Source organism: Megalops cyprinoides, chromosome 5, assembly GCF_013368585.1.
Source record: "Megalops cyprinoides isolate fMegCyp1 chromosome 5, fMegCyp1.pri, whole genome shotgun sequence".
Classification (NCBI taxonomy): Eukaryota; Metazoa; Chordata; class Actinopteri; order Elopiformes; family Megalopidae; genus Megalops; species Megalops cyprinoides.
The window spans coordinates 17,220,947-17,246,447 of record NC_050587.1 but is presented as its reverse complement, the minus strand read 5'-3'; the positions used below and the strand labels follow the sequence as shown (position 1 = coordinate 17,246,447).

Below are 25,501 nucleotides of genomic sequence, written 5' to 3'. Positions count from 1 at the left end.
GTTATATTTTATCTTTTATCTGATCAACCTGTTCAATTATACACATGGGTTGTCTTCTACGGGACACATGCATCACTAATGTATTGTTAGAGCTGTACTCATTTGTATTAGTTGAGGCATGCTGTTCAGTGCTGAATCTAAAGTACTGATGATATGGGACAGCTTTTATCAGCCAGTATTACTGAAATGCATGCATAGAACCGAGGAGATTTACTGTCTGTATAGTTTTTATTATTTGTGTATTTCTGAAGACACTTTGGACTTGCAGTTTAAAATTTGAATTTTAATTTAGCCAGTGGCAAAGCCCTTAAAAAGCAGGATGCCCTGAAGCATTACGGGAAGTAATCAATAGCAAAGTCAAAAATCGTAGAAGAGTACAAGGCATGCGACCCACTCACTGTGAAGGAATATTACTGATATTTTTGCACGGTGGTTTGCTGAGTTCTTTCTTTTTTAAAAAAAGTATTCATAAGCTCTGTAATGCTCTGAATGAGATGCCTGGAGCAAGTGGCAATATCTCCTCTAAGAACCTGGTCTGGGATGATTCTGATGTCTGGTTGATTTACGGTCATAATATTAGTGTCCCAGCCAGCACTTTCCCTCTGTGACTTCATCTGCCATTATATCCGAAACTTGACCCTGCAACTCCTCCTGCGAAAGTGCTCAAGTGCGGCCATAAATTCTGCAAGCATGTCTTTTAAAGGTATATGGGGAAAAAGGAATTAAATGATAGCAAGTAGCAGTAATTGTATCCCTTTGCTCTGTCACCTTCGCTAACTGAGCTATGCTGTGTAATTCCACTGGCTCGATTTTAAGTTTATGTCTATTAAAGACAGCACACAGATGATTTCACTCATTGATAATTTCTTCATATTTTCAAATACTATTCCACTTCTGTAGCCATTCAGTAAGTGTTTGTTTAAAAGCCAGTATCTGTTTTCTGTTGGGACACCCAGGAACGGTAGCAGTGCTTGGCACAGAGAGGTAAATCCCTAAGTTGGAACTCTATCAACCCTTCAAATCTGCACTCTTTCAGAGGGAGGGTAAAACCAGCAGGACCTACGCGGAATTTTCAGGTACTTCCTTTATTCTTTCAGATGCTTGATGTCTATGACCTGCTGACTTTCGACAACCCTGATGGTGGAGTTTGGAAACAAGGCTTCGACATCTCTTATGAGCAGAACGAGTGGGACAATGAGCCGCTGCAGGTTTTCCTGGTTCCCCACTCGCATAATGACCCTGGTAAGGAAGAACGCTTTCTGCCTGGCCCTAATGAGTGTATTCATTCCATAGCGTCTCATGCACTCTTTAAGCAGGGCAAAAAACACTCTAATTGTACAATGTGATTGTGGTTTTGTGGCCCGGATGGAAAACAGCCCACAAGCTTGATGAAATTCTCTCATTTTAAGGATGACAGGGTAGTGAAACTTCACTAATTATCTGTTGGTTTTAAACCGGCTGGCTTTGTCTTTTAACAAGGGCCATTGTAAAAAATAATCAGAGTTGCCCAGTGTTAAATTTGCAAGGTGGCTCTCTGTGTAACCTTGAGAAAAAGATGATTTGGTCCTTTTAAATAAATTATTTATGAATGTGATGGTGATTATGGAATTTGAGTGTTCAGGTATGCAGTACCTGTGGGTGGCTTGGGTAAGATGTTGGTATTCAAGGGACAGCAAGATCACATGCAGCATTTAAAGCAAAAGTTTAAATAAGAAAGAAGGCAAGGTTACATGGGCATGGCCTGGCACTCAGTGTGGAATGAACTCCAGTATGGAACAGGGAGAATCAAATAACAAATAGCTGAACATTAAAATATATAAAGCTCTTTTGTTGATACAGTGATTCTTGTATAGTGCGAAACCAGTACTTTATGAATGTCATTCTCAAATGCATGTCAGTAAAAAACTGTTATGAATAGGTGCAGTGTAAAACAATGACAACATTAGAAATCTGTAATGCAAAATTGTCTGCACACATAGGGCATGCACCTTTCCATACGACAGAATTTAACTTACAAATGCTGCACTATTACACAAATACTAAAATAATACTAACAAACTTAGAAATACTGTCTCCTCCTATATTTTCCCCAAACCTTAAGCATATCTACCTCATACCGACAATATAGTCATCTATTTTTGGCCTGAAATGGCAAATACTTAACACTCTAGGGGCCTAGAGTGACAGTGGAGTTCAGAATGTTTAAGGAAGACTCTGGTCACACTCAGTCATTTAATCTGTCATATAATGTGCATGGTGATGACTCAGAAAGATGGTTTCAAAGTCAGGCTCAAACTAACCCACCCCTTTCCCAACTTCTGATGACTTCACTTCATCTAAAGGCAACTCTTGGCTGTTGCTTTAGGTTATTTGAAGAATTTTTGCCTTTTAGCACAGAGCCTACAAAATGCTTAGGCATCAAACAAGCCCTACACTTCAGCAAATGGTGTATAACCCTCTATGATTTGGATGCTCTATGTAATACCTTACCCAAGTAAGAGATCAACATAATCAGTCACTTCCGTAATAAGTGCTACTTCACAACGTGTTATGGTCAGTAGCACTCACTGGCCTCACACCAACATGTTAAGTGAGAAAACGCTATTGTGTGTTGATATGCTATTCACTTTGGACATACTTGCCTGTTGTTCTTATTTTGTTTTTCTGTTGACATCAGTTTTGTTAGTCTTCCGTACAGTACAGTCATCTAACAGGTTCCCTTACCCTTTTCGCGTCCTCTGCCGCGCGCAAGCAGCGGTTGTGATGACCCAGAGATCAGTGTAACTGCAGTGAACGTTTCGCTCTCTCTGAAAACAAGATGAGATTTGTGCGCCACGTTTTGGAGCCTCAGCGAGCACTTTTGAGAAACATCACCGAGAAACACTTCACAGCTGCAGGACACCTGCTGTGTGATTCCTGCCAAGAGTGAATGAAATCTAATTACTCCTCACGTCCACTCTGAAGGCCTCTATTTGTATCACATTGAAGGCTCTTTGGAACGAGGCCATCCTGCCAACCTTGCAACTTGCCAGAAATTTCCATTTAATTTGTAAGAATAAGAATCAGTAAGAGTTCGCCTCGGTATGCGTTATGGCTTTACATGACAGCGAAAGGAAATGTAATGATCAGAGCAGGCAGCCTCAGCCCATTTTAGTTTGTGATTTGCTTGTAATCTAAAGCGAGTCTATCATCATGTTTAATCTGAATTCCAGTCATAAATCAAAATCTGTCTCTCCCAAGCATTTGCCGCTGGTGTGTATGTAATGTGCAAATTTTAATGTTTTAAAAATCTGTAACTTCATTGTAGCTTTGAATCTGTGACTTCCTTGGTATCCCTTAACTTAGCTATAGCTGATGTCCATTCTTCAAAGCTCTCTTATAAAAAAAGAAACTGTTGAATTTAAAATTTAGAGGTTACATCTTAATGTACCTTACGCTGTTAAAATGAAAGTCGAGAATGCGTATCTCCATGTCAGCTTCTCCCAGCGGTTTGCTGTTGATACCTCATTCTTTTTTTTACTTACTCGTGAGAATACATTATACAAATGTTTATTTTAGATATGGATTGTCTGCTTTGTACCTTGGACTGGTTTGTGTGTAACCATGTGGAATTTGACTTCATATCCTTTGTAGCAGTATGCTAGCCTCAAGCTACTGTGCAGTCTGGTTGTGATCAGATCACAGTGCAGTGGAATTCTGCAGGTTTAAAGGAAAGTTAAACTTTGTTTTAAGGCCAGAATTTCAATAAGACACATAAATAATGGCTTCTGACTTATGGTGGTTGTTGCAGGAAGATATTAATCAGATGCTCATGCTGTTGAGACAAGAAATGTTATACTCCAAACATCAGAGCATGAAAAAAATCATGTAAGGAAATTTGCTGTTAACCACTTCTTTGCTGTTCGATATGCACATCTACTGAGCTCTAAGGTTTGGGAACACTTTTGGAAATTTCAGGTTTTTGGTGTAGTTACTATTTAATACTTTGCATCTTTATTAGATTGATTTGTTCAGGTTGTTTTTGCATCTGAACTGATTTGAGAAGAACACATCCATCATGTCTGCTGATTTGTCCTCCTCGGCTATGGCATCATTCAGTGTTATGTATGTTAAGTATTATTGTGCAAACATTGTACCGAGCAAACAGCAAAAGCAGTCAGCCATAATCTATTCTGTGGGACCCTCGGGAACAATATTTTTCAGATCTAATAAGCAATGTTCCACTTGCTTGCTTCAAGCGGCATGATATCCCTACATAGCTGATGCGCCACAGGAAGAGGCTGCACCATCGCCTCAAAGTGCTGTTTCATTTCTGCTGAACTTCCTGTGCTGTAGCGGCACATGGCGTGAGAGCGCGGCCGCCCCCAGGCCCAAGCGCGGACAACAAGGCAGGGGCGTGGGGCGAAGTGAAACTGCAAAATTTGCATTTGCAAGGGGCGCTCAGGGCTGCCCTTTCACAAGCTAAATGTACATGAAGCACAAAGGTACCAGCTGCACTCAAAACATTCTCCAGACTGAACAAAGTTACTTGCTGGACCAGTCTTCAACACATCAACTCTGTGACATAGTCACATTGTTTCCCCCCAGATTCCAAGCCACCCTGTACATTACGGAAGTAAATACCCTTTCTAAAGCTGAGGTGGTTTGGTGCAGTGCCTAGAAAATTCTCTAGGGACTCCATTTAATCTAACTACAGAGCAGGGTTTCTGTTATCCGGTAATTACCGGTTTTTGCCTGGTAAAATTTATAAAAAAAACTGAGTAATAATGCTCATACAAAACGTAGCTATGTCGAAACTATCCCTCAACAGGACATTTGTATTTTGACAGCGAGTGATGACGTCGCTCCACAGTTATGGGGGTTTAACTTTTGCAGCAGCTTGCAAAGTGCTTATTTATGAGTTCAGCGAGCTGTACCCCAACTGGGCTATACTGGCTAAAATTGCCTGTGTTCTGCCCGTATGAAGCGTGCCAGCAGAGAGGGGCTTCTCTCTGCAAAATCGAATTAAGATGGCAATGCGAAGTTGTCTGGAGGAGGAGAGAGTGACACAGCTTTTGCGCATTGCAAGCTGCAAAGACACATTGGATACGTTTGATTTCAAGTCGGCAGCAGAGGACTTTGCCGCAATGAAAAAAAGGAGAAAATAAAATGTTACCTGGTAGCCTATAGGCTACATTTGATGCCATGTAGGCCTAGCCTTTTTTTAAAATAGGCTACAGATGTAACAGGTTACAGATGTTTTGTAATAGCCTACATTTTAGCAGCTAATGTTGAGGTTTTGCTCAATTGTTACTGTTCGTTTTGCTTAATCGTTACTGTTCATTAAATAGCCAAACTGATTTGACTATTTTCATTTTCATTCTTTCATCAACCTAGGTGTACATTACATTTGAGTTTGTAACATAGACTGTTATTGAAACGTGACCGGTAGGTTTCCAATTTGTCTGGAAAAATAAATTCTTTTTGGACACCGGACCAGCAAGAGAACATCCTAGCGGAAACCCTGCTACAGAGTACTCTGTTCTCAGTTTGAGGAATGTAATTAAGCTTTTCTATACGCAGACTTTTTAGATTGACTGTCACTTAATTTAGCTAAATTTGTTAGGTAAGAAACGGAACACAGTTCTTGCTTGAAAATTGTACTGGAATAAACATGTTACCATTGCTGTTAGACTTGATTGTGCCTCAGTCTGTTAACCAGATCAAGAGACATGGGTCTGGTTTCTATTTTACAAAGAAGATGTCCATTAAAAATAGGATATTAGAGGGAGCCATGCCTGATCCATGTATTAATGTCCAATACTGCCTATAAAGAGATACTGTATAATGTATATGTGTCATGTAAACTTAAACCCAAGTGTACAGTATACTGAATAAAGATACTGTTGAATCAATCCTGAATCAGTTCCACCAGAATTCTGTATGTTTGTCAGTGTCTTCTGAGCATTCTCAAGAATATTACTGCCTCAGACATACAACCATTGCTTCTGTTGTTCAGTGTGGTGTCTAGTATAACTGTGGCAACATCAAAGCTATCAAAAACATCTGGTCGTAAGACCGTATAAGGGATGTGATTTATACACTCACCAGACAGAGGCAAAACCAAGATCAGAGGACAAAGCCAAACCAAATGGTGATATATCAGTGTTCTTTTAAACGCAGTGCTTGGAACACTGATACATTATGCTATCATGAATAGTTAACGATATTTTGTCAAATGTGATTATTCTATTAGTACCATAAAGTGCTTTGTGAATGTTTATATTGTAAAGGATGCTGCGCTAATTTGAGGTTGTAGTACTACTTAGGCATCCTTCAGGATAAGCTTTTAAATGTTTTGCTTCTTCCCACATTCTCACAAGCAGTTGTTTGACTGCACCAATACTTACATTCTTTTATTGTCGTGCAGGTATTAAATTCCAGGGTTTGCTTGCAAGAAGAAATGGGTTGTATTGTCCATCAGCCAATTGTCCTAATACAGCACTGCAGACCTCTGTGGCCTTGATTAAAAGAAAGCATGTGGGTGGAGTGGCATTTTTCACTTTGCTAGTTGCCCCTCCAGCAAACACTTGGTGAATCTCCCAGGTGCCTGCAAGGCAGATTTTCCGTGGGGTGCCCTTGAGGGAGCAGCACCAAGAGAGCCCCCGTCATCCTTTCAGAACACCGACGGTGGCATTTCCTGTCAGCTCGGAGTCTAACGCCTCACCGTCAATTATTCCCTTCTCTGCAGCCTGTTGTGTGAGGAGAAAATTTACTTTCTTAAATATTGAGGAAGTGACGGATCTCGGTGGCCTTTTTCATTTGAATCGTTTCTCGTCTCTGAAATCCCTCTCCCGCTGCAACCTCTCAGGGTAACTAATAATGTCTGTTTGGGAACTGAATGAGCTTTTCAATTAGGGCAGTCGGAATAAATGGTTGCAGTTGCAACATATTGAGGGCCATTTATTTATTAAGTGCTCTCTCTCGTAATTCTCATAACATATTCGCCTTGTGTTTGTGCAGCTGTTGTGATATCAGCATAAACACAATTAGCAAACTAATCTCTTTGGGTGCCGAGACGCTCACTTCCTTTGTAATTAAGACAAAAGGGCTTGAAAATGATTTATAATGTTGCTTGAAAAAGCATCTTTACATTTAGTTATTTTGACTTTGTTCCAAAGTACACATTCTCAATCACTTTTTTATCTGATTTTTGTTTAACACAATTTACCTATTACATGCTTGAAACAGAAATAAATAATTTGGTAACCGTAAAAATTCCTTAGGTGTTAAGCACTTATTTAAGTAGTTTCTCTGAATGGAGAAGGAACCACTCACAAATGCAGTGTTTTAATGAAATTCCTTCAGATCCTAGAAAATAATCATTTTATGAAAGGACTTCAGTAAATTCAGTGAAGTCACCTTGGAAACGACAGCATGTCCTCACAGTCACTTGAGTTGAAATAGGTAGTTTAATGTCTTAATATTTTCTGTTTTGATATGGCAAATTTGTGGTCAGTTCCGAAAATAATGTCTTCTCTCATTAGATACTAATTTCTCAGCTTCTGGCAATTTCTCATGAATTTCTAAATCCCTCGTCTCCATGTCGCCATGTGACAGAAGAAGATATCCTCTTGCTGTATCACTATTTTAGCATGCAAGAACTCTTCACTGTAATTGAACACCAAAAACATGGATAAAACAAACCTTCATGTGGAACTCCTTCCACGAAAGCCTTTGTGACTTCTACAGTTTTCTCTTTTTCACCCTGGGGAATTTTGGCATGTGTGCAGTTGCAACTCTTTCTATCAGGAAGGAAGTCCAAGGCAGCTATTGAAAAGTGTCAAGACTCATGTTTTGTTCTGCTGCAGTTGAACTAAAAGACAAGAAAACACAACAGAAATGTTATCCGAGAGGTTTGGTATCACATTTCCTGTGTTTGTGTCAGTTTACATTTAGCTGCCAATTTAGATAAGTGAAAAGAGTGTGAACAGTATATATATATCTCTATTTTGAATGTTTGCCAGATTACATTATCCTATAAATTACAATGTAGAGTAAATAAAAACAAAACCACAAAACACATTTATATTTTTGCTTTTTTGCTGTTGATTTCAAAATTCAGCAGTGTTAAGACATTTCTCTTGTGATTTATTCTTCAAAGTGGCCTGTTTGAAAGTATAAAGCCAGTCCATCAGAGATTCAGTCTGGTGCAGTTACAAACACAGGAGTTGGTAACACGGAGTACAAAATTAAAGGTTTCGTGCCTTTTTCTCCTTGTGTGCATCTGTCAGTATGACTTCTAATAAAATGGATTACATTGCATGCAACTGAAAAGTTCTCTTGTCCTTTTTCTCAAGTTCGTCTGACCCCATTATGAGTTCTACAGGAGAACATGATGGTGGCTGGAGAAAAAAAGTCATTTTACACATTTTTTTTTTAATAGACTGAGTTGCACGTGTGTGCAGGGGTGTATCTAGGCCTTACTGAAACATTATGCTGTATAAATATTCTTATTGGTTAACTCTAGTCATTGAACTCTACTGGCAAATTATTGTTTTTTATGATTACATTTTTTTTAATTACTCTATTGTGCATGATGTTTAACTTGCAACTTTCAGACTCGTTTGAGATTTTCAGGAATGTGAAATGGCTTCACCAGGAATTGCAGTGCGCATTTTTCCAGGTTTTTTCCAATTAAAACAGCTGGAATAGGACATTTTGGCAATTCTGTTTTAATTGGATATACTGAACCACTTATTATAACCACTTACCTGTTTTAACTGGATTTACTGAACCAATAATATAAAAGGATATGTTTACCCTGTCGGCTGGCCAGTGACAGTAATTGGTGTTTATGTCTGGAAGTAAAGTACATTAGCTAAATTTGGAATATGACATTTCCTCTATAAGGGAGCAGACACTCTCGTTGGCACAGTTTATCTTGTTTTGATACTCATAATATTGTTCTTTGCTTATTGAAATGGAGTTTTGAGTGTGACCTTGTTGTCACCAAAGGGGTCATGCAGGTATCAAATGATCACAGACATCTGAGAAAACTTGAGTGGGTATTTGACTTGGATATTTTATATTAATCAACTCATAAATTCTTACCAGAAAAAAGCAACTAGATACATGCCTCTGCTGTATCAAGCTTCAATTGCAGGTGGAATAATTCCCACTGTAGTTAATTAATTTAATGGGAACACCTACAGTTAAATTATATTTTTGCCTGGAGTTTATTAATTTTCTTGTCAATGCCAACATGAATTTATAATGAAGCTGCATTGATTCAACTCTCCCTCCCAGGTACAGCGGATGTAATGCGTTAAGTTATATCTGAACTCATCTGTCTGGTCTATAAACGCCATCGCGAATACAACAACAAATAATTGTTTATGTGCAACTGCCGCAAACCATTATCAGTCTAACGTCTTATTTGAAAAGCTAAAGAACATCTCACACAGTACATTACCCTTCTTATGATTGTGAACTGGAACTTTGTAGGATGTAATTTAGTGCACAGCATGTAAATTCAAACAAATGATCAGGTCAGTAACAAAGTTGTGTTTTGTGTAAAGTTTATGGAGACTCCAACAGGTTTCTGGCAACAGAGAGAGTCTAATGATAACTAGATAAGTGAATGCAGTAGACCAAAACGGGGACAAAATATTTAGGCAGAATTTTTAGATAAAAATATCTGTCTTGCAAATGTTTATTGCCCCTTATTTAACCACCAGGCATTCCGCTGTAGTAGCAAACATCCCTGAATAATATCAAAACACCATCAGACAAGACTTAAAAGTCACTAGCAGCATATAGGAACAACCTATTTCCTGTGTCTCCTTCAGAGGTGAATAATAGATTCTGTTTCACCCTACAGTTTAATCCATCATGCTATGCAAAATTTCCATATTTCAGATTAAAGGATTTATGGAGAATCCGAATAAATGAGACTGTGTGGGCAGGATTGAAGCATAGGGATTTGGGGATGCATGTTCACCTCCCTTACATGTGTTTCAGGTTGGCTGAAGACATTCGACGACTACTACCGGGACCAGACGCAACACATCTTAAACAACATGGTGGTGAAACTACATGAGGACGAAAGGAGGAAAATGATCTGGTCTGAGATTTCATATTTCTCCAAGTGGTGGGACAACATTGATAACCAGAAGAAGGACGCTGTCAAAAGGTGGGTCTCACTTCAGTGCTGTGTCTGTGAAAATCAAATCAGATTATGTCAGATATGAATTGACTGGATTAATTTGTGACTGATTCAGTTTCAGCAGCGTGATGTCAGTGACCTTAAGCCTACTTCCATCCCCAACATTGAGACAAGATATGATGTGCAAAGGATTTGGGGGGGTCGAACCTGAGCACATGTAAAAGCTCTTAGCATTCCCATTTTAATTAAAACTCTGATTTTCACGTTTTATCTTAGAGGTAAAAGTGTAGCAGAATCAGAATAAATGATGTCATACTAGCAATCAAGACCTTCTTAAGATTCATACATTGGATGTTATGTGTTCTTGGGCTGGGGCGAATATCGAGAAAGACAGTTGTTTCATCGCGATATGGAGGCTTACAGCGAAATGACTTTCTGTCCTGTGGTGAGAAATAATTGGTCAGAATTGGCGTAACAAACCCGGCTGATCTCGGTTGTCTGAGACCCTGAGATGGCTGGAGAGCCACACCCGCTGTGTCTGCTGTTCGTGGTTATGAGACAGAAGTGGGAGTAATTGGCTGGATCAGGTTGTCTCTCTGTGGGAGGGCAAACGTCCACAACAAGGATCACAGAATCAAGGAGGTAAGAGCGTGCAAACGTGCATTCGCCGCAGTCTCTGGTGAATGCTCATTTGCGATCTCTTGCCAAGGAGGCCATGTCAGCACCGTAGGTACGTATGATCTTTATGAGGGACCATATAGCCAGAATAAACTTTTTAACAAGGTACTGGAATCTCAATTATAAGCACTTATAAAAACAGCCTAAGGTGCAGCCATGAAAAATCCAACACTAATATTTATTCACTTCATAGTTTGAAGAGTGGAAAGAGTTCAAAGCCAACTGAATGCATTTTTTTCCTGAATTTTGAAGGTGGATATTGCTCATTTCAATGGTATGCCCATCAGCTTTCTGACAGCTGAAATTTATTTATGTCACTGCAGAATTAAGGCCTTCCTATGCCACTTTGAAAATCTTCCTGTCTTTAAGAGATTAATATATAACGTTGAACAGTTTGCAGGGAATTAACAATTGAACACTGCATATTTATGGCTGGTTGCAATATTTTATATAAATGATTATATTATTTTACATATTATTCAATCTCAGTTGCATCATGAAAGGCCAAGTAGGTTTACACCTGATATTTTTTCCAGATTAATTTGCTAAAAGAATGTAATGTACCATATAGAGTGTGCACACATAAGTTTTATCATAGAAACATAAAACAATCACTGCTGTTATTGAAAGTAGATTTGTGTGCATGGTCAGTGGGACATTTCAAATTGTAGTATAGTGCTTGATTAATATTGTTTACATGCTTTGTACATGTACATGCTTTTTTCCTATCATGGCAGAGACCTTGTTTACATATTTGGTGCACTTACATAAAACGAAAAGATGGTACAAAACAAAACATTGATAACATAATATGTATGTTTATAATGTAATATGTACCAAATACTGAATTTTCAATAGGGATGTCACACTCCCTGAGTAGTTCAGGTTGGGTCAAAAGGATATATGATTTGTCCTAACTGAGAAATAAAAAAGCTCAACAAGCATTCCCTCCTTATGACATGCTGTGAAGATGTGGCTGTCTAACTGGTCATGTGCAGCAATCAATTGAAAAAATTATTTGGTGTTTGCTGGAGAACCCAAGATTTCCCTGTTGTTGTGCCAGACTACCTCCTCCTTTGTGGTTTTCATAAACACACATACGTCTGTCAAGCAAAGAATATGGACACCTGGTCACATCAGATACTAGGCAGTCAAATGTACCTGCACTGACCTGCTCCGAACCATAACCCACCAACTCCAGGCCAGAAGTGGCATTTGTAGCATTCCCACCATCCAACTGGAGGTTTATGTGTAGGTTTGTGTGTGTGTGTGTGTGCGTGTGTGTGCGTGTGTGTGCGCGTGTGTCTGTGTGTGTGTGTGTGTGTGCGTGTGTGTGTGTGTGTGTCTGTCTGTCTGTGTGTCTGTGTCTGTGTGTGGATATATAGACATGCGTTATGTTGTCTTTGTCTTTATAGAGATATTGCGGTGGTGCTCAATGGAACAGCTGTTGGAGGGTGTGAAAAGGAATTGCACACACTATGAAATACTGATTTTTTTTGTAAGTGTGTTAGACCTCATGAAAAATAATATATTTTAGAGCTTCATAGTATACACTATATGTATATAGCTTGCAGATATACCTAGGGCTGATTTGGCCTTTGATTTTGGCTTCCAACGATTATGAAAACAGGGTAAGAGAGATAAAACGATTATTGTGCCACATTATTTATTGAAATGTATTTATATTTATATATTACTGTTAAAAAGAGTTACGTTTTTTTAACCCTTTCGCACGTAACTTATTTTTATGCTATGTAGCGCATGTTACATTACATGGTTCATTATGTATTCATTAGCATTATTAAGCTTCTCATAGTTTTCAGTTAGCATTTGCTATATTTTTTTAACGTTAAATCGCTGTTTCCTCAAAGCTAAAATTAGCCAGAATTTTTCCAATCTAGTGTTCTAATTGCACCAGTTTTAGCATACACGCTAAACGGTTAATCACACCGGTGTGACTGTATGCGCAAAAGGGTTAAAAGTTCAATAGATGCATGATGTTTCCAAAGTCAACGAGTAATCTTGTTAAATAATTGTGATTTCAATATTGACCAAAATAATCATGATTATGATTTTTGCCTTAATCGAGCAGCCCTAGGCATGCCCAGAGCTAAAGAAAAAACGTAAACAAGCGCATTTTTTAATGATAAATCATCACACCACAGTATTTTATTGCAGTTATGTGTTGGGAAATACAGAAGTAGAAAACTTTACATCTGACTTTTGATTTCCTCTGACCTGGTGAAGTCACATCCTTGTTTTTATCAGAAATATTATGCTGTTATCTCTAGATGGAGACTGTTACATATTTTATGCCCTACATAAATCCACTTCCTGATTATATTAGCAGTTCATACCCATCAAATCCGGAGGTCCAAGATATTTTTTCCCCAGATACACACTAGATCCATCATTTACATTTCAGGGGCTCTTTTTACATTCACTTCATATTTGTTGATTGATACTTCTTCATCCTCAGTTTCTTGCTTGCTGTTTGAACTAGGAGAAGGAGAAAGTTTGATTGAAGCACATTTGTGCCATTATTCAAAAGATGATTACATGTTAAGCTTGACATTATATTGTGTGTATCTCTGTAAATGAGTATTCTGAGAAGGCCACGTAGCTAAAAGTTCACTGGGTGCTTTTCAAACACAGAACATGGCGACTTGGCTTTTCGCTCCCTGATGTGGAATGGTTATTTCAGTGATCTCGATATTTAGCCAGTGTTTCTTAGGAAGACCTCAGAAGGTCAAGCCCATGGATTCTGTTAATGTATGAAGTGTAAGGTGTGCCATCCATACTCATTACTGGGCTCCCTGAAATGGCCTTAGATCTCTCAATAACTTACTGATCTGACTCTTTTGTGCATGTGTATCTAACAGCCCAAGGCCAATGAAAATGCTTTTCACATAGCACGTGTGTGAAGAATTCTACACTGCGACATGTCCGGATGTACATTGTGAATTTGGTCCCGTGGTTTTTCAGTCCTGTAGAGCACGAAAAAAGGCACTCGTTGTCAAATGACAATTGATGACACGACAACATTCACCTACTGCAGGTATGCAACTCTTGTTGTTGAACGATTACAGCTTAGGACTGGAAGCTCTAGGCCAAGTCTTATTGTGTGAAATGCCCAGGTCTTTCAAACAGAATTATGCAATTAGGCTGACATAGCAGTGCTTTCATTTCAGATTTGGTCAGTGGAACCATAAATCAGAAATATCCACACAGAATGTATGCCTGCTATTAATGTCACTGTCTACTTGTTTAATTAAATTTCACAGGTCTGTTGATACAAGAGAGCATAGTCTTTTATGAAAGTTTGTCATATTTGTTTAAGGATGAGGAGTAGGCAGAGTTGGACAATAATGCCAGATATAGAGACAGAAATGAAAAGTATATACTCTGCAGTGTTAGCAGTGTTAGCTCAGTCCAGATTCTCTAGAGAGGTCTCACAAAACAGCCTTAATGTAAAAGATCATCTTTATATAATGTATGTAGGACAGGTACATTTTTGAGCCTGTGTAGCAGTCTGCACTTTCAGTGGTCTCATTGTGACCTACCATCCTTATCAGTCAGAAAAATGTGAAGACTGGTATGTAATTTTAAGCTTAAACGTCCAAGAAGTCCATCATTTATGGGGAAGGCTCAGGTCACCATCCCCCACACAAGCCCACCCTCACCCCCACCCGCCCACCACAACTTGCTACGCAGCGGCCTTGCTATTCCCGCTCCCATAGGAAAACACGGGAAACACTGCTGATTTTTCCAGCTTCCGTGCTGCAGGGTTTCAAAGAGGAAAAATGGCAGGTGATTTTCAGTGCTGAGTCACTATACTCTCTTCACTCTGCTTAGCTGCAGTTGTGTCTTTTCTGAATCCCTGGAGGGTAGTCTTGCCCTGAAAGTTTGTATTTGAATTCAGGACCACAGCAGAGGAAGGATGTGAAGTCAAGAGGCACAAGAGCTGTGGTGTGTGCGCGTCCGGTGGCAGCTCTTTGTTTTGTTTTACCGAACAGGGGAGTGCCTAGCTGCCACGCGGCGCGGTGCACGAGGTGACTTTTGCTGAAGTTTGCTCTTGAAGACTTGCCTTCTGGAGGGGAAGAGTCTCACTTGCGGATGTCATTAGTGGGAAATGGTGTGCTGAAGAAGGCTTTGTGGAAAGAAAGAATGATCATTTTTCATTTGAGTTCTCAAGAGGTCCCTGGGAAACGGGAGAGAGGCCCATTAAGTCATATTGTGTGCAGCACTGTAATTACAGCGAAATGATTTGTGTTGGTGCATTTATTATAGCAATCAAGTTTAATCTCTTACCAGTGCGCCACAGACAGAAATTACAGACAATTCGGTGCAATTAATGTTTTTTATTCTGTGGTCTCATTTTTGTCCTCTAAAATACAAAACAATGCTATCAAAGCCCGGTTTGTAGTTGGTGATTAGCAGATAATTAGCATTTTGGTTAAATCTTTAACACCCCTGAGCACAGTGTAGTGAAGTAAAGGGCACCTAGAATTAACTTGCTATTACCATTTAGCATTCAGATTTAATTGAAACGGTCTGTGGAAAACTACTAAATATTTGAATAGGAAACCAAGAAAGTGAGTCATGCATTTCAAGTGCAAATGAAGTATATGTCCCTCAGTAGAAGTCTTGTAGATAAATGCTTTGTAAGTTCAACCAAATGCAATCCCTGAGTTTCATTTTTTCCACAGATGGACTATCTTTAATGGCCTTTATGTTGCTGTGCATACACTTCCAAGGGGGCTTTTCAGCTGTAGAAGACTGAATTGGTATGATGTAGTCCCAAGCACGGGAAGAGAACACACAGAAATTGAAAAGAGAGAAGGGGAAAAAAGAAAATGTGTATCAAAAGTAAGGCTGAATTGACCAAATAGGGCAATATGATTGTAGTTTCACAATGTAACCTGTGAAAATATAATAGTTCTTGGAAAAAGTTGCTGCCTGGTCCCCTGCCATCTCTCTATAGCTAATTGGCTCACCTCGGTGGGTCCTTTCACCACTCGGAATAGAGTGTTTCAGTCACACAGGGAGTGTGCAACAATCGAAAGGGAAGGATTACAGCCTGTCTGCGGTGTGTTCTGAAAGGTCACTGTGGAAGTCTACATCAAAAATACATGGCCTTACTCTTGAGTAAACGGTGTACTGTACGAAATGAGTTGACAGTATGGTGCATTTCTGTATGAAGGCCGTCTTAAAATGACTCACCCCTTCTGCTGGTAAGGGAAATTGGACAAATGTTTGCCTCAGGGCGAAATAGTAATGGAGTGAATTTCGGACCCAAACGACCACCCATCCAGAAATGAAAACATTTAAGTGCACTCATTGGGGACCCCCCACACCAAATTCTAATAGTGTTATATCCCCATCCCCCGTTTATCGTTGAAGGAGAATTGTAATAAGATTTTGATAGGCAGTGTAATAAATTGACTTGTTTGTGCTAGACTGCAGTGGCATGCACAGCAGTGGTCCTTTGTAAGGTAAGGCAAAGTTTTGGATCAAAAGCAAAGTAAAATCAGTTACTGTCCATGTTTTTGCTTTGTATTGTCGATTCAGTCCTTGAAGTTGATTGAATATTTTATTTGTCCGGCTCTGGACATCAGAAAAACTCCAGACCATTGTGTTGGCAGTTATTCCAAATTAAGGGTACATGCTTATACTTTGTTCCCCCTGACCACACTCTAATTATCAACCTGATGGAATCGTTTTAACTTGGTTTCACTAGTCACTAAATGTTTGAATTTTAAATGTTGAATTAACCATGAGTGTCTCTCTGCTTTCTTATTGTAGTTGTCTTCTGACAACAGTTACATTGTATATGAAGAGTTCGCTGTATCTATGCAATTAACTGAAATTTTATTTATATGACTTTCAATTCAATTTCATTTTCTGAAATGTTATAATATAACATATATATATATATATATATATATATATATATATATATATATATATAAAATGTGTTAAGATGTATATATTATACATTTTTGTGAATCTGTGATTTATAAAAACAATGTGTATAATTGAAATGTCTTATTTTAGAATTCAGTAGAAGTTGCACAAAAGCATTGTAGCATAGTTCTGCAATACAGAAATTTCTGCTACAAATTTTTGAAGGTGGTTATAGGGTATCGATTTCTCTTATCCCTCTCTGCTGTCACCATGTTCTTTCCCAACACATGTACCTATTGCAATTATGCTGATTAGTTTCTGTGTATGGAGCCACTACAAATTACTTCAGTATCTTCGAAAAAGGTCAAAGAAATTCTCGTAGTATAAGATAATATGCCATTATAAACAAGAAAATGCCAGGCTAATTTATTTTCTTTGTCAGAGTTAATGGATTTTGTTTAAAGGTGTCACACTCTTTACTTTGTTTTAACCTTGCACTTCAAGACTGTCACTTTTGTGTACTGTAAGGTGACAAAAGATAACTTCAGTCGGTGTAGCCTTCCATTCCAGCCCTAGCAAATTGCATTTCCTAGGATCTCACTTTTGATGCAGTTTAATTGCTTTCTGACATTCCTCATCCAGCGGTCTTTCATATCGTAAATGCGGAGCGTTTCCTTTCAGTGCATTGAGTCTTTCAGTCACTTTCAAGGAACGATTTCTCTGGTAAGGGTCCTTCCATCAGAAATGTTCTGAGTGTTCCCTAAACAAGGGCATTGTATTATGGAGTCCAGATGTTCTGAGCAAGCTGAAAATGTAACTTTCTCATCAAAGTTTTTCTTCCACGCTCCAGCAGATAAAAGACTTTGTGTCAGCTGTTTCTCTACTTCCTGTACCGGATCCCAGTGTTGTAAGAGCGATATCCACATATGTGCGGGGCCAAGGTGAAGACAGGCCTATAAGAAACTTTTGTGATGTGTTGTGCAGTCAGCATCATTGTTTCCAGGAATAAAAACACGCGCACACACTCTTCAGGAGACCGTGTTGAGAGCAAAGCCATTGTATGGATTGTGAATGCGATCAATATTCAAGGGGCTGTAGAATTAAATGAAAATGTTCCCCCCTTGCTCTGGGAGGGGGAGAGCATTCGCAACATGTTGGGCTCTGTGGGAGCTTCTCTTAAATCCATACCAGAATTGTCTGGGCTTTGCCTCGGGGACGCAGAAGTACACGGATAAAAAGGGGATTCGAGGAAGTGAGGCAATGCATAACACCAGCGCTGCCATTAGCGAACAGATTTCTCTCACTTCGAGCTATGCCAGGAGTGCCTGTTCAGGTGCCCCATGATGACGGTATTTATGCGCACGCTAAGAGGCTGGGACACTCGGGATGAATGGGTGGCCCTGTAATTTGCTTTGAGGTGTTCGATAAAGTGAGGGAGAGGGTAATGGAATGCACCCCTGGAAGGAGGAGAGGCTTTTCTCAATGTCAGTTTCTCTTACCCCCCTCCTCTCAGCCTGATCGAGCGTGGCCAGCTGGAAATCGCCACCGGAGGATGGGTGATGCCGGACGAGGCCAGCACGCACTATTTTGCGCTCATCGACCAGCTCCTGGAGGGACATCAGTGGTTGGAGAAAAACCTAGGTATGTTATTATGTAGGAGATGGCTGAACTTAACCTTGCTTTTGCTTTGTTTCATGTCACGACCAGTCTGGAAATCAGTGCATGCCTTTAATTACTGGCTCATAATTCACAATGGACTCGGCTAATGGTGTCTGAATTTGTTGTGTGTTTTTATGGTTTCTGTCCTATTAATTTGAGGAATATTTTGTCTTTAATTAGACTTGTGTGGGATTCAGCACTGTGGTAATCAGGCCCAGGTTAATCAAGGGTAACTTATATATGCGATTCTTAAGAACCACAGCCAATTTAGTGTCCAGCTATACCACACGCACGCATGTGTGCACACATGCACACACTTTTTTCTTCTTTGTGAGTCTCACAAAACACCCTGTGGTATAAACATAGATATATCTCTCTCTCCCTCGCACTCTATCCTTCACTCACTCACTCATACACACACAAAACTTTACAGTTTAGGTTGATTTGTATTTTTCCAAAAGATTTTCAATCTTAGTAGAACTGCATGCAGTTGTATAAAACAGTGGTAATGGTAAAGAAAAGGTAGCTGCAAAGGCAGTGCTTATTGAACTGCAAAAATATCCAGTAATGCAGTAATCTTTATATCGTAATGTGTCATTATATTTAATACAGAGATCAATGGCCTCTGAGCTGCTGTAGGGATGAGAAAATTGAGTTTCATTGATCTAGAATGAGTTTTATATTTTTTCTAGCATACAGTACATTATTCAGCAGTCTATATTAAAGCTCAGTAGGCATTCCAAGTTCCCCAGTGATCCACCAAACAGCCGATCTGTTCTGCCCAGAGGGAACCCCCATAGCTGAAGAAATGGCCTTCACCCCCAGGTAGTAGGATCCATCTGGGGCTGGTTGCAGAGTGCCCCGTCCTCTGTGGCTCAGCACTGATACCCTACATCCCACTCATCCTCATGTCCTCACACCCCCCCATCCTTTCCGAAGAAGGTCAGGAAAATGGGCACCAGCCACCCCCCACAGATGGTCACAAAATGTTGTTCTGGTCCTGCCAGGCCAACTGAGGTTTATTTTCCTCCCAGTATGACGTCTGTCCTCCACACAACTATCCCCAGTTTTTTCATCCCAGGCCCACAGTGTGGCAGATGTGGGTTTGTCCCCTCGGGGGAACACCTGTCAGCCCATGTCAGCCTGTTCGATGCCTAGCTTTAAAGAGCCCACTCCACAGTGACACAAGTGACCATGTTTTAAGAGTGCTCTCTGACATGCGGGCACCTGAGTTCTGTGCTGAGTTGGAGACTGGGCATTGAGAATGTGGCTACACATAATGGCTGGTGTTAGCTCTCCTTTTATGAAATGCCAAACTATAAAGTCAGGCCAATGGTCTGAACCAACTGGTCTGGACTACCTGCAGGATTCTGCAGATCTGAAGAGTATGATTTGTAGCTTCAGACAAGTTGATGTTGAAATGGCAGTATGACACAATGAAAGAGGAACAGCAGAGGTGACCCGAAACCCATTGGAATGTGTTTTAGACCACTTGACAACCTAGTCACTAGCTAGCTAATCTTATCAAACTTTATGGAATACTAGAAGTTATATTAATCTGCATGACCCGTTTCTGAACAGTGACATTCATTGTTGATATTCAGATGAAACTTCCTGACAATTTATTGTCTTTGTACACTACAATACCTGCAGGGCAGAGTGTCACAGTAACTATGTACTCCACTTTGCATAAGAGAGAGGCTGGAGTTAATGATACATTGAATGAATGAGGATCAGTTTTAGAAACCCTAAACTGTAACGATGCTTCCACTAAATAGGGCCCATTGTTTGTATACGTGTCATGGCATGGGGTGCAAAGCGCAAGCTGTTGGCCACAGGGGGGTACTAAAGTACACCCAGCACTCAAGCTAATTCCGTTACTCCCATCAATCAGTTTTCTCAGGAGTACAGCATGAGAGACCTTTAATCAGGTTTCGCCACCTGCTGGATTGTTGTGTATTTCCCAACCGAGAATAACGGTGTTGGAGATGATACTGGACCTCATTGTGTGGAGCAGATTGGCATAGCAAGTGGTATTGCTGCGCAGCGAGCATTGTATTCCATTCATATTGTGAACACAGAACAGCAAATGTTTGAACCCAGTAACCCCGGGTCAAGAATGCCGTGCCTTCGAACAGCGCACCACTCTCCAGACAAGACTTTCGATTTTCCGTCCTTCTTCTCTGGGGTCATTCATCCCACCATAGCTGACCTCCCCAGGGGGGGAACTGGAAGTCCCAGGGGGACCCTGGGTTGAGCTAGCACTGATGACCAAACTCAGAGTCTGCTCCTCTGCAAGACTCTGAAAGCCAAACAAATGTCAGCTGTCTCTGCGCCTCACTGAGGCGGAAATTTAAGAGCAGATTAAACCCTCATCTGTTTGCCCATCTTGTGTGCATCACTGCTCTTTTTTTCCCCCTCCATGGGTGTTATCGAGGTCAATATTTATATTTGTATTCCATCTGTAGGCTAGTGGAGAACGTAGCACTTCGGATCATGGAGAGGTACCACTTGAGAGGGTCACACAATGTCCTTGTCATTAATCAGGCCTCTTTGAATGACTGACCTCCACATTAACATAAATATTACATTACATTACACGGTCTTTATTGATGCGATTCACAGTAAGTGGCTCTCTCAAGGGTACAGCATTGGGGTGTCTTATCTTGGCCTCTATCTTGTTCTTTTACGTAATCATTATCTTTGCCCTGATGTGCTTTCACCAAGGAGAAAAGTGTTTTTTTTTATTATTATTGTTTGGTTGATCATCAGTTTCTTTCCGATCTAAGTAGTAGCTAAATGACCTACAGGATCCTTAATTCTTTCTGAAAACAAAAGATTCACATTGCTTTCATGCTGTTTAATATCAGGTCCTGATAATGATGTGTGGTGTTCACACAGTGCCTCTTTTTTAATAAAAATTACTCATTTAAGAATCTGCCAGATATACTGATCAAAAATACTGGCACAGAATCATTCCTATGCTGTTAATGATGCAGTTTAAATGCTCAGCATGTTAGACTCAAGCAATGTCCTTATAATAATATTGGCTGTGGTGCTGATGTTAATGACATTTTTTGGTAATTTGCCTCCTCTCTGCTGCTGTGTAGGAGTTAAACCAAAGACTGGTTGGGCAGTAGACCCTTTTGGACACTCTCCTACCATGGCCTACCTGCTGAAACAAGCTGGGTTATCCAACATGCTTATCCAGAGAATACACTACTCGGTGAAGAAGCACTTCTCTACACAGAAGACACTGGAGTTCTTCTGGAGACAGAACTGGGGTAAGGCTGTTGTAGTGTTGCTTTATCAGAAACGCATTTGTTGAAAATGACAGTGTGCTCCTAATTTGATGTTAGTTGTGTCTTAAATATGTTTACAAAAAATCCATTCAAAGTCATGCTTCCCATTGACCGGTTCTAGTATGAAGTGATTGACTTCAAACATCATGACAGTGCACTTGATTTTTATGAAGAACTCAACTGGATTAGTACCAGAACAACTGAAAGAAGTGTATAACAATATGCCTAATTCAGTTATTTAAAAAGATGTCACAGCAATAGGTATTCCTATACTTTCATCCTATACAGTACATCCTACACATTCATCCTTATGTCAAGTTCAACTGCCGATATTAAGCCACTATGACAGTCTGCCACCTTTTGAATATGGCTTGCCATATCTGTAAAAGCGAATCATCAATATCAGTGCATCTCATAATGAATGGGACATTTAGTTCTCCAGAATCCATTATAACCACTCTTCTGTTTAATTATGATAATTAGCTCAATATTATTTTCATAATTGGCATCTATTTATATTGGATTTGGTATCGTTAGAAACTTTGTTGATGCCTTGGGTTGTGTGGATTCAAATGATGAAAATCATCACATTTGATAAGGTTGGCCAAGCACTGGTTGAACACCCTGCCCAGGCTATGTAAGACAGGAGATTATTTTTCCCACACACATTTTTAGCGCAGGCTGGGTTTTGGTGAAGCACTGTACACATGGGAGTTCATGATACAGCAGCAAATTGCTGATGAAATTGAACAGCGTTGGCAATGCTTAGTTTGACTAATCTGTCCTCCTCGCTGCAGTGGTATGCGATGCCAATAGAGGTGGTGACTAAGTAAATATTTCAAGATTCAGGGACTTGCAGAAGGACACATTTGCACAATATGAACCGCCGCACGGGGCAGATATGCAGATGAGACCAGCAAAGCACTTCAAATCACAAGATTAAACCAATGGGGATATTTGGAGGTCAAACAGGCGGTAATCCTCATTTACCCGGGAGCATCTGTAGTGCGTGTCCGGGAGCTGGGTGGGGGGGGGCAACGCCATGAGATAGGGGTGCACTTTTTTTCCACTGATCCCTCGGTCGAGCCCACTTCCCAGATGCTCCGCACCAGAGCTGGTGACTGTCCAACCCTCCCGGCCTCATGATACAGCGCTCATTGATCCCTCGGCTGCTTGGACAGAGGCCTTATTAAATCCCCCTGCCAGTAGCAGGGCTTTGCAGCTTTTCCCGTCACGAGCTGCGGCCAATTTTGTTGAATCGCGATTGTAAACTGCCTATGCCTTGCTTCCCAGTTGTTGTTTACTTCCGGTGCTGTTCCCCGCTTTGGTAGGTACCTAAAGTTTTTTGTAGCGCTAGCATTTTCATGCCTGTTAACTTAATTTAATGAAGGTAAATGATGGTAAAGGTAACTTTGGATTGGATCAAAAGGAACAAGTAATACCAATGTAGCCGTAAATGAAAATTTCCTTGTGTCTGTTTTGATGGACCATGGTTTAGGTGTTTATCTTTGATTACACCTAAAGCTGACCCAGCTTTGATTTGGGTATGTTATGAAGGCCCTCATATGCTCGTCGCACTCAAGCTTACAGTCACCCCTCTAGAATGTTTAAGGATACTGCACAAAAACACGTAACAGTCTTAAGTCATCTTCCTCCACGTGACAAAGCTGTGTATTTGAAGGAGAAGCGAATTCTGGTTCAAACAAAAGTCTGCTGCAGGCTAATGATTATATTCACCAGGAGACATCAGGAACACTCTGGTCACTTCACCCTCTACATTATGCAGAGTTGCCAACGCCAAGTGAACTGTTCAGTGGGGGATTAAAATTGAGGATTTTTTTCAATGAAGCAACAAAAAACATAAAACTGATACCTTTATTTTGGGATTTAATCTTGGATCCAGCTGAGTTGATTAAACTCAAGCCTCAAACTGGCATTTGTTCCAGATCTCTTAGGTAACTTTTGTATTTCCTTGTTCATTTATTTTCAATAATTGGCCACATACCTGAGATGTGTGTGTGGTTTCCCCAAGATATTGGACTGTGCACAGTGTCTGAGATGTCAGATTGTCTGCCATTATAGAATGACTGCCAGCAAGTAACCATTACTCGTTATGATATTTCATGCTTTCTCCTCAAAGATTTATATCTCATTTATTGGTCATCTCCTGCTTTTCTAGACCTGTTTCTATCCAAAAAAACAGTGTGGTGTGAGAAGGCCACTGACCCTCTGTGTTGCTGGTGTTTGGTAGTGTGAGGCTTCAGTGCCATGAGTTACTATGTGCCGGTAGCTACCATGTTCTGTCTTAAACATCATGTTTAAACATCATTCTCCCTTCTTTAGTATTCAGCAGTATGTTTGCCAGTACTAGCATAAAACTGTGGAAACTAGAAAAGGTACCCTTTTAGCAAAGATGAATGTGTGATATAATGGCAATTTGAATATACTTGTTATACAGTGTATTCTTTATGCTTACAATTTATATTTTCAATATATAGTCATTCTGTAGAAGAACTGAATTAGACAGTGCTTAACGTGGTGTTAATTTTCTGTCACTAACAGCAAAGATAAACATGGCCCCCAGTTGCTAGTCTAATCTGAAAGAAGTCAACTTTCCCCCATACTATTTCAAAAATACAGCAAAAATTCAAGCCTCACATACAGAGCTTTCTGTTTATGGATTAGGTTCAATTTATCACAGTGGTCGGGCAATTTTAAAAGTAGATGTTTTCCTCTGGACTTTAAAATGTAGTACGTAATAAACCTGAATTGTGATAACCTTTCATGCATTGAGTCTGTTCTTTTTTGATAGATCCATTTGTGTGGAGTGAGGTACACAAGAGCCTGATTACATTTTGAAATAGCAATCTTTGATGTAAAAATGAGTCATTGTACATAAGGCAGCCCAACAAAGGGAATACGATAGTCACTCTAATATAGTACCTTGTTTTTTGAGTTGTACACCAGTTTACTTTTGGAATGCAGTGTCACACTGTCAGATACTTGCAAAGGGAATGACAGCATGTGTTCTTTTGTGTGATACACAGCGTTTGCAGTTCCTAAAAACAAGCTTTTTATTCATTTATCACCAGTGCTGTAGAGTCAAAGCCTATCTGATCGATCATTCTGTGTAATTCTGTGTATTAAAATGTATTAAACCGGGCAAAGCTTAGGTTTGAGCCTGCTATGTTCCTAGGGGCCTTTATTGTTTTGGAAATCTCATGATTTTTTTCCCCAACCACACACCAGCCTCAAACACTGTCAGCGTAGAGTACATAATATATGTGAAAAATTGCAGTCCATTTACATTTATTCCATTATGAGACCAATTCCTCGAAGATCATTTCCATAAATGCTTATCTTGTGTTTACACCGCTTTGAACACTGTCTTTTGATCTGTTTTATTGGTCTTATTTGAGGTCAGCTTTGTGTGTTATATTGTGTGAATTGATTGTAACCATTAGTATGATATTCTGAAGTGTAGCCATTATTCCATGATGGACCATAAGATTTATGTGTGGTGAGTGTAATGAAATTGTCATGGAGCTCTCCTGAGACTCCTGCAGGAGCTGTGATCTCCACAGATGTGTTAAGTTTGGGCAGCATTTGTAAGCCGTTGGACTGAACCAAAACCATTTCTGTGATTTAATTTAGTAATGGGCAAAACTTCTACAATTTAGTAGTCTGTGTCAATATCAGGTTATGTTATAGAATCCATCAAAAAATCACAATTAATCATTATTATTCATAATGTTTGTTCTGCATTGGACTTTTGTGTCTCAGGTTGGTTTTGTTGGCAGCATGGCTC

The 25,501-nt window shown here is 39.8% G+C and overlaps 1 protein-coding gene across 1 annotated transcript in view; it reads left to right on the top strand.

Annotated features, from left to right (window-relative positions):
- The window catches only part of man2a1 (mannosidase, alpha, class 2A, member 1), a 102,723-nt gene that overhangs the window by 17,290 nt on the left and 59,932 nt on the right, over positions 1–25,501 (top strand). Inside the window, exons 3-6 of the mRNA XM_036528970.1 lie at positions 1,098–1,242; positions 10,003–10,174; positions 18,246–18,373; positions 21,502–21,675. Of these exons, the coding sequence (XP_036384863.1) occupies positions 1,098–1,242; positions 10,003–10,174; positions 18,246–18,373; positions 21,502–21,675 (619 nt within the window). The remainder of the gene's footprint in view (positions 1–1,097; positions 1,243–10,002; positions 10,175–18,245; positions 18,374–21,501; positions 21,676–25,501) is intronic.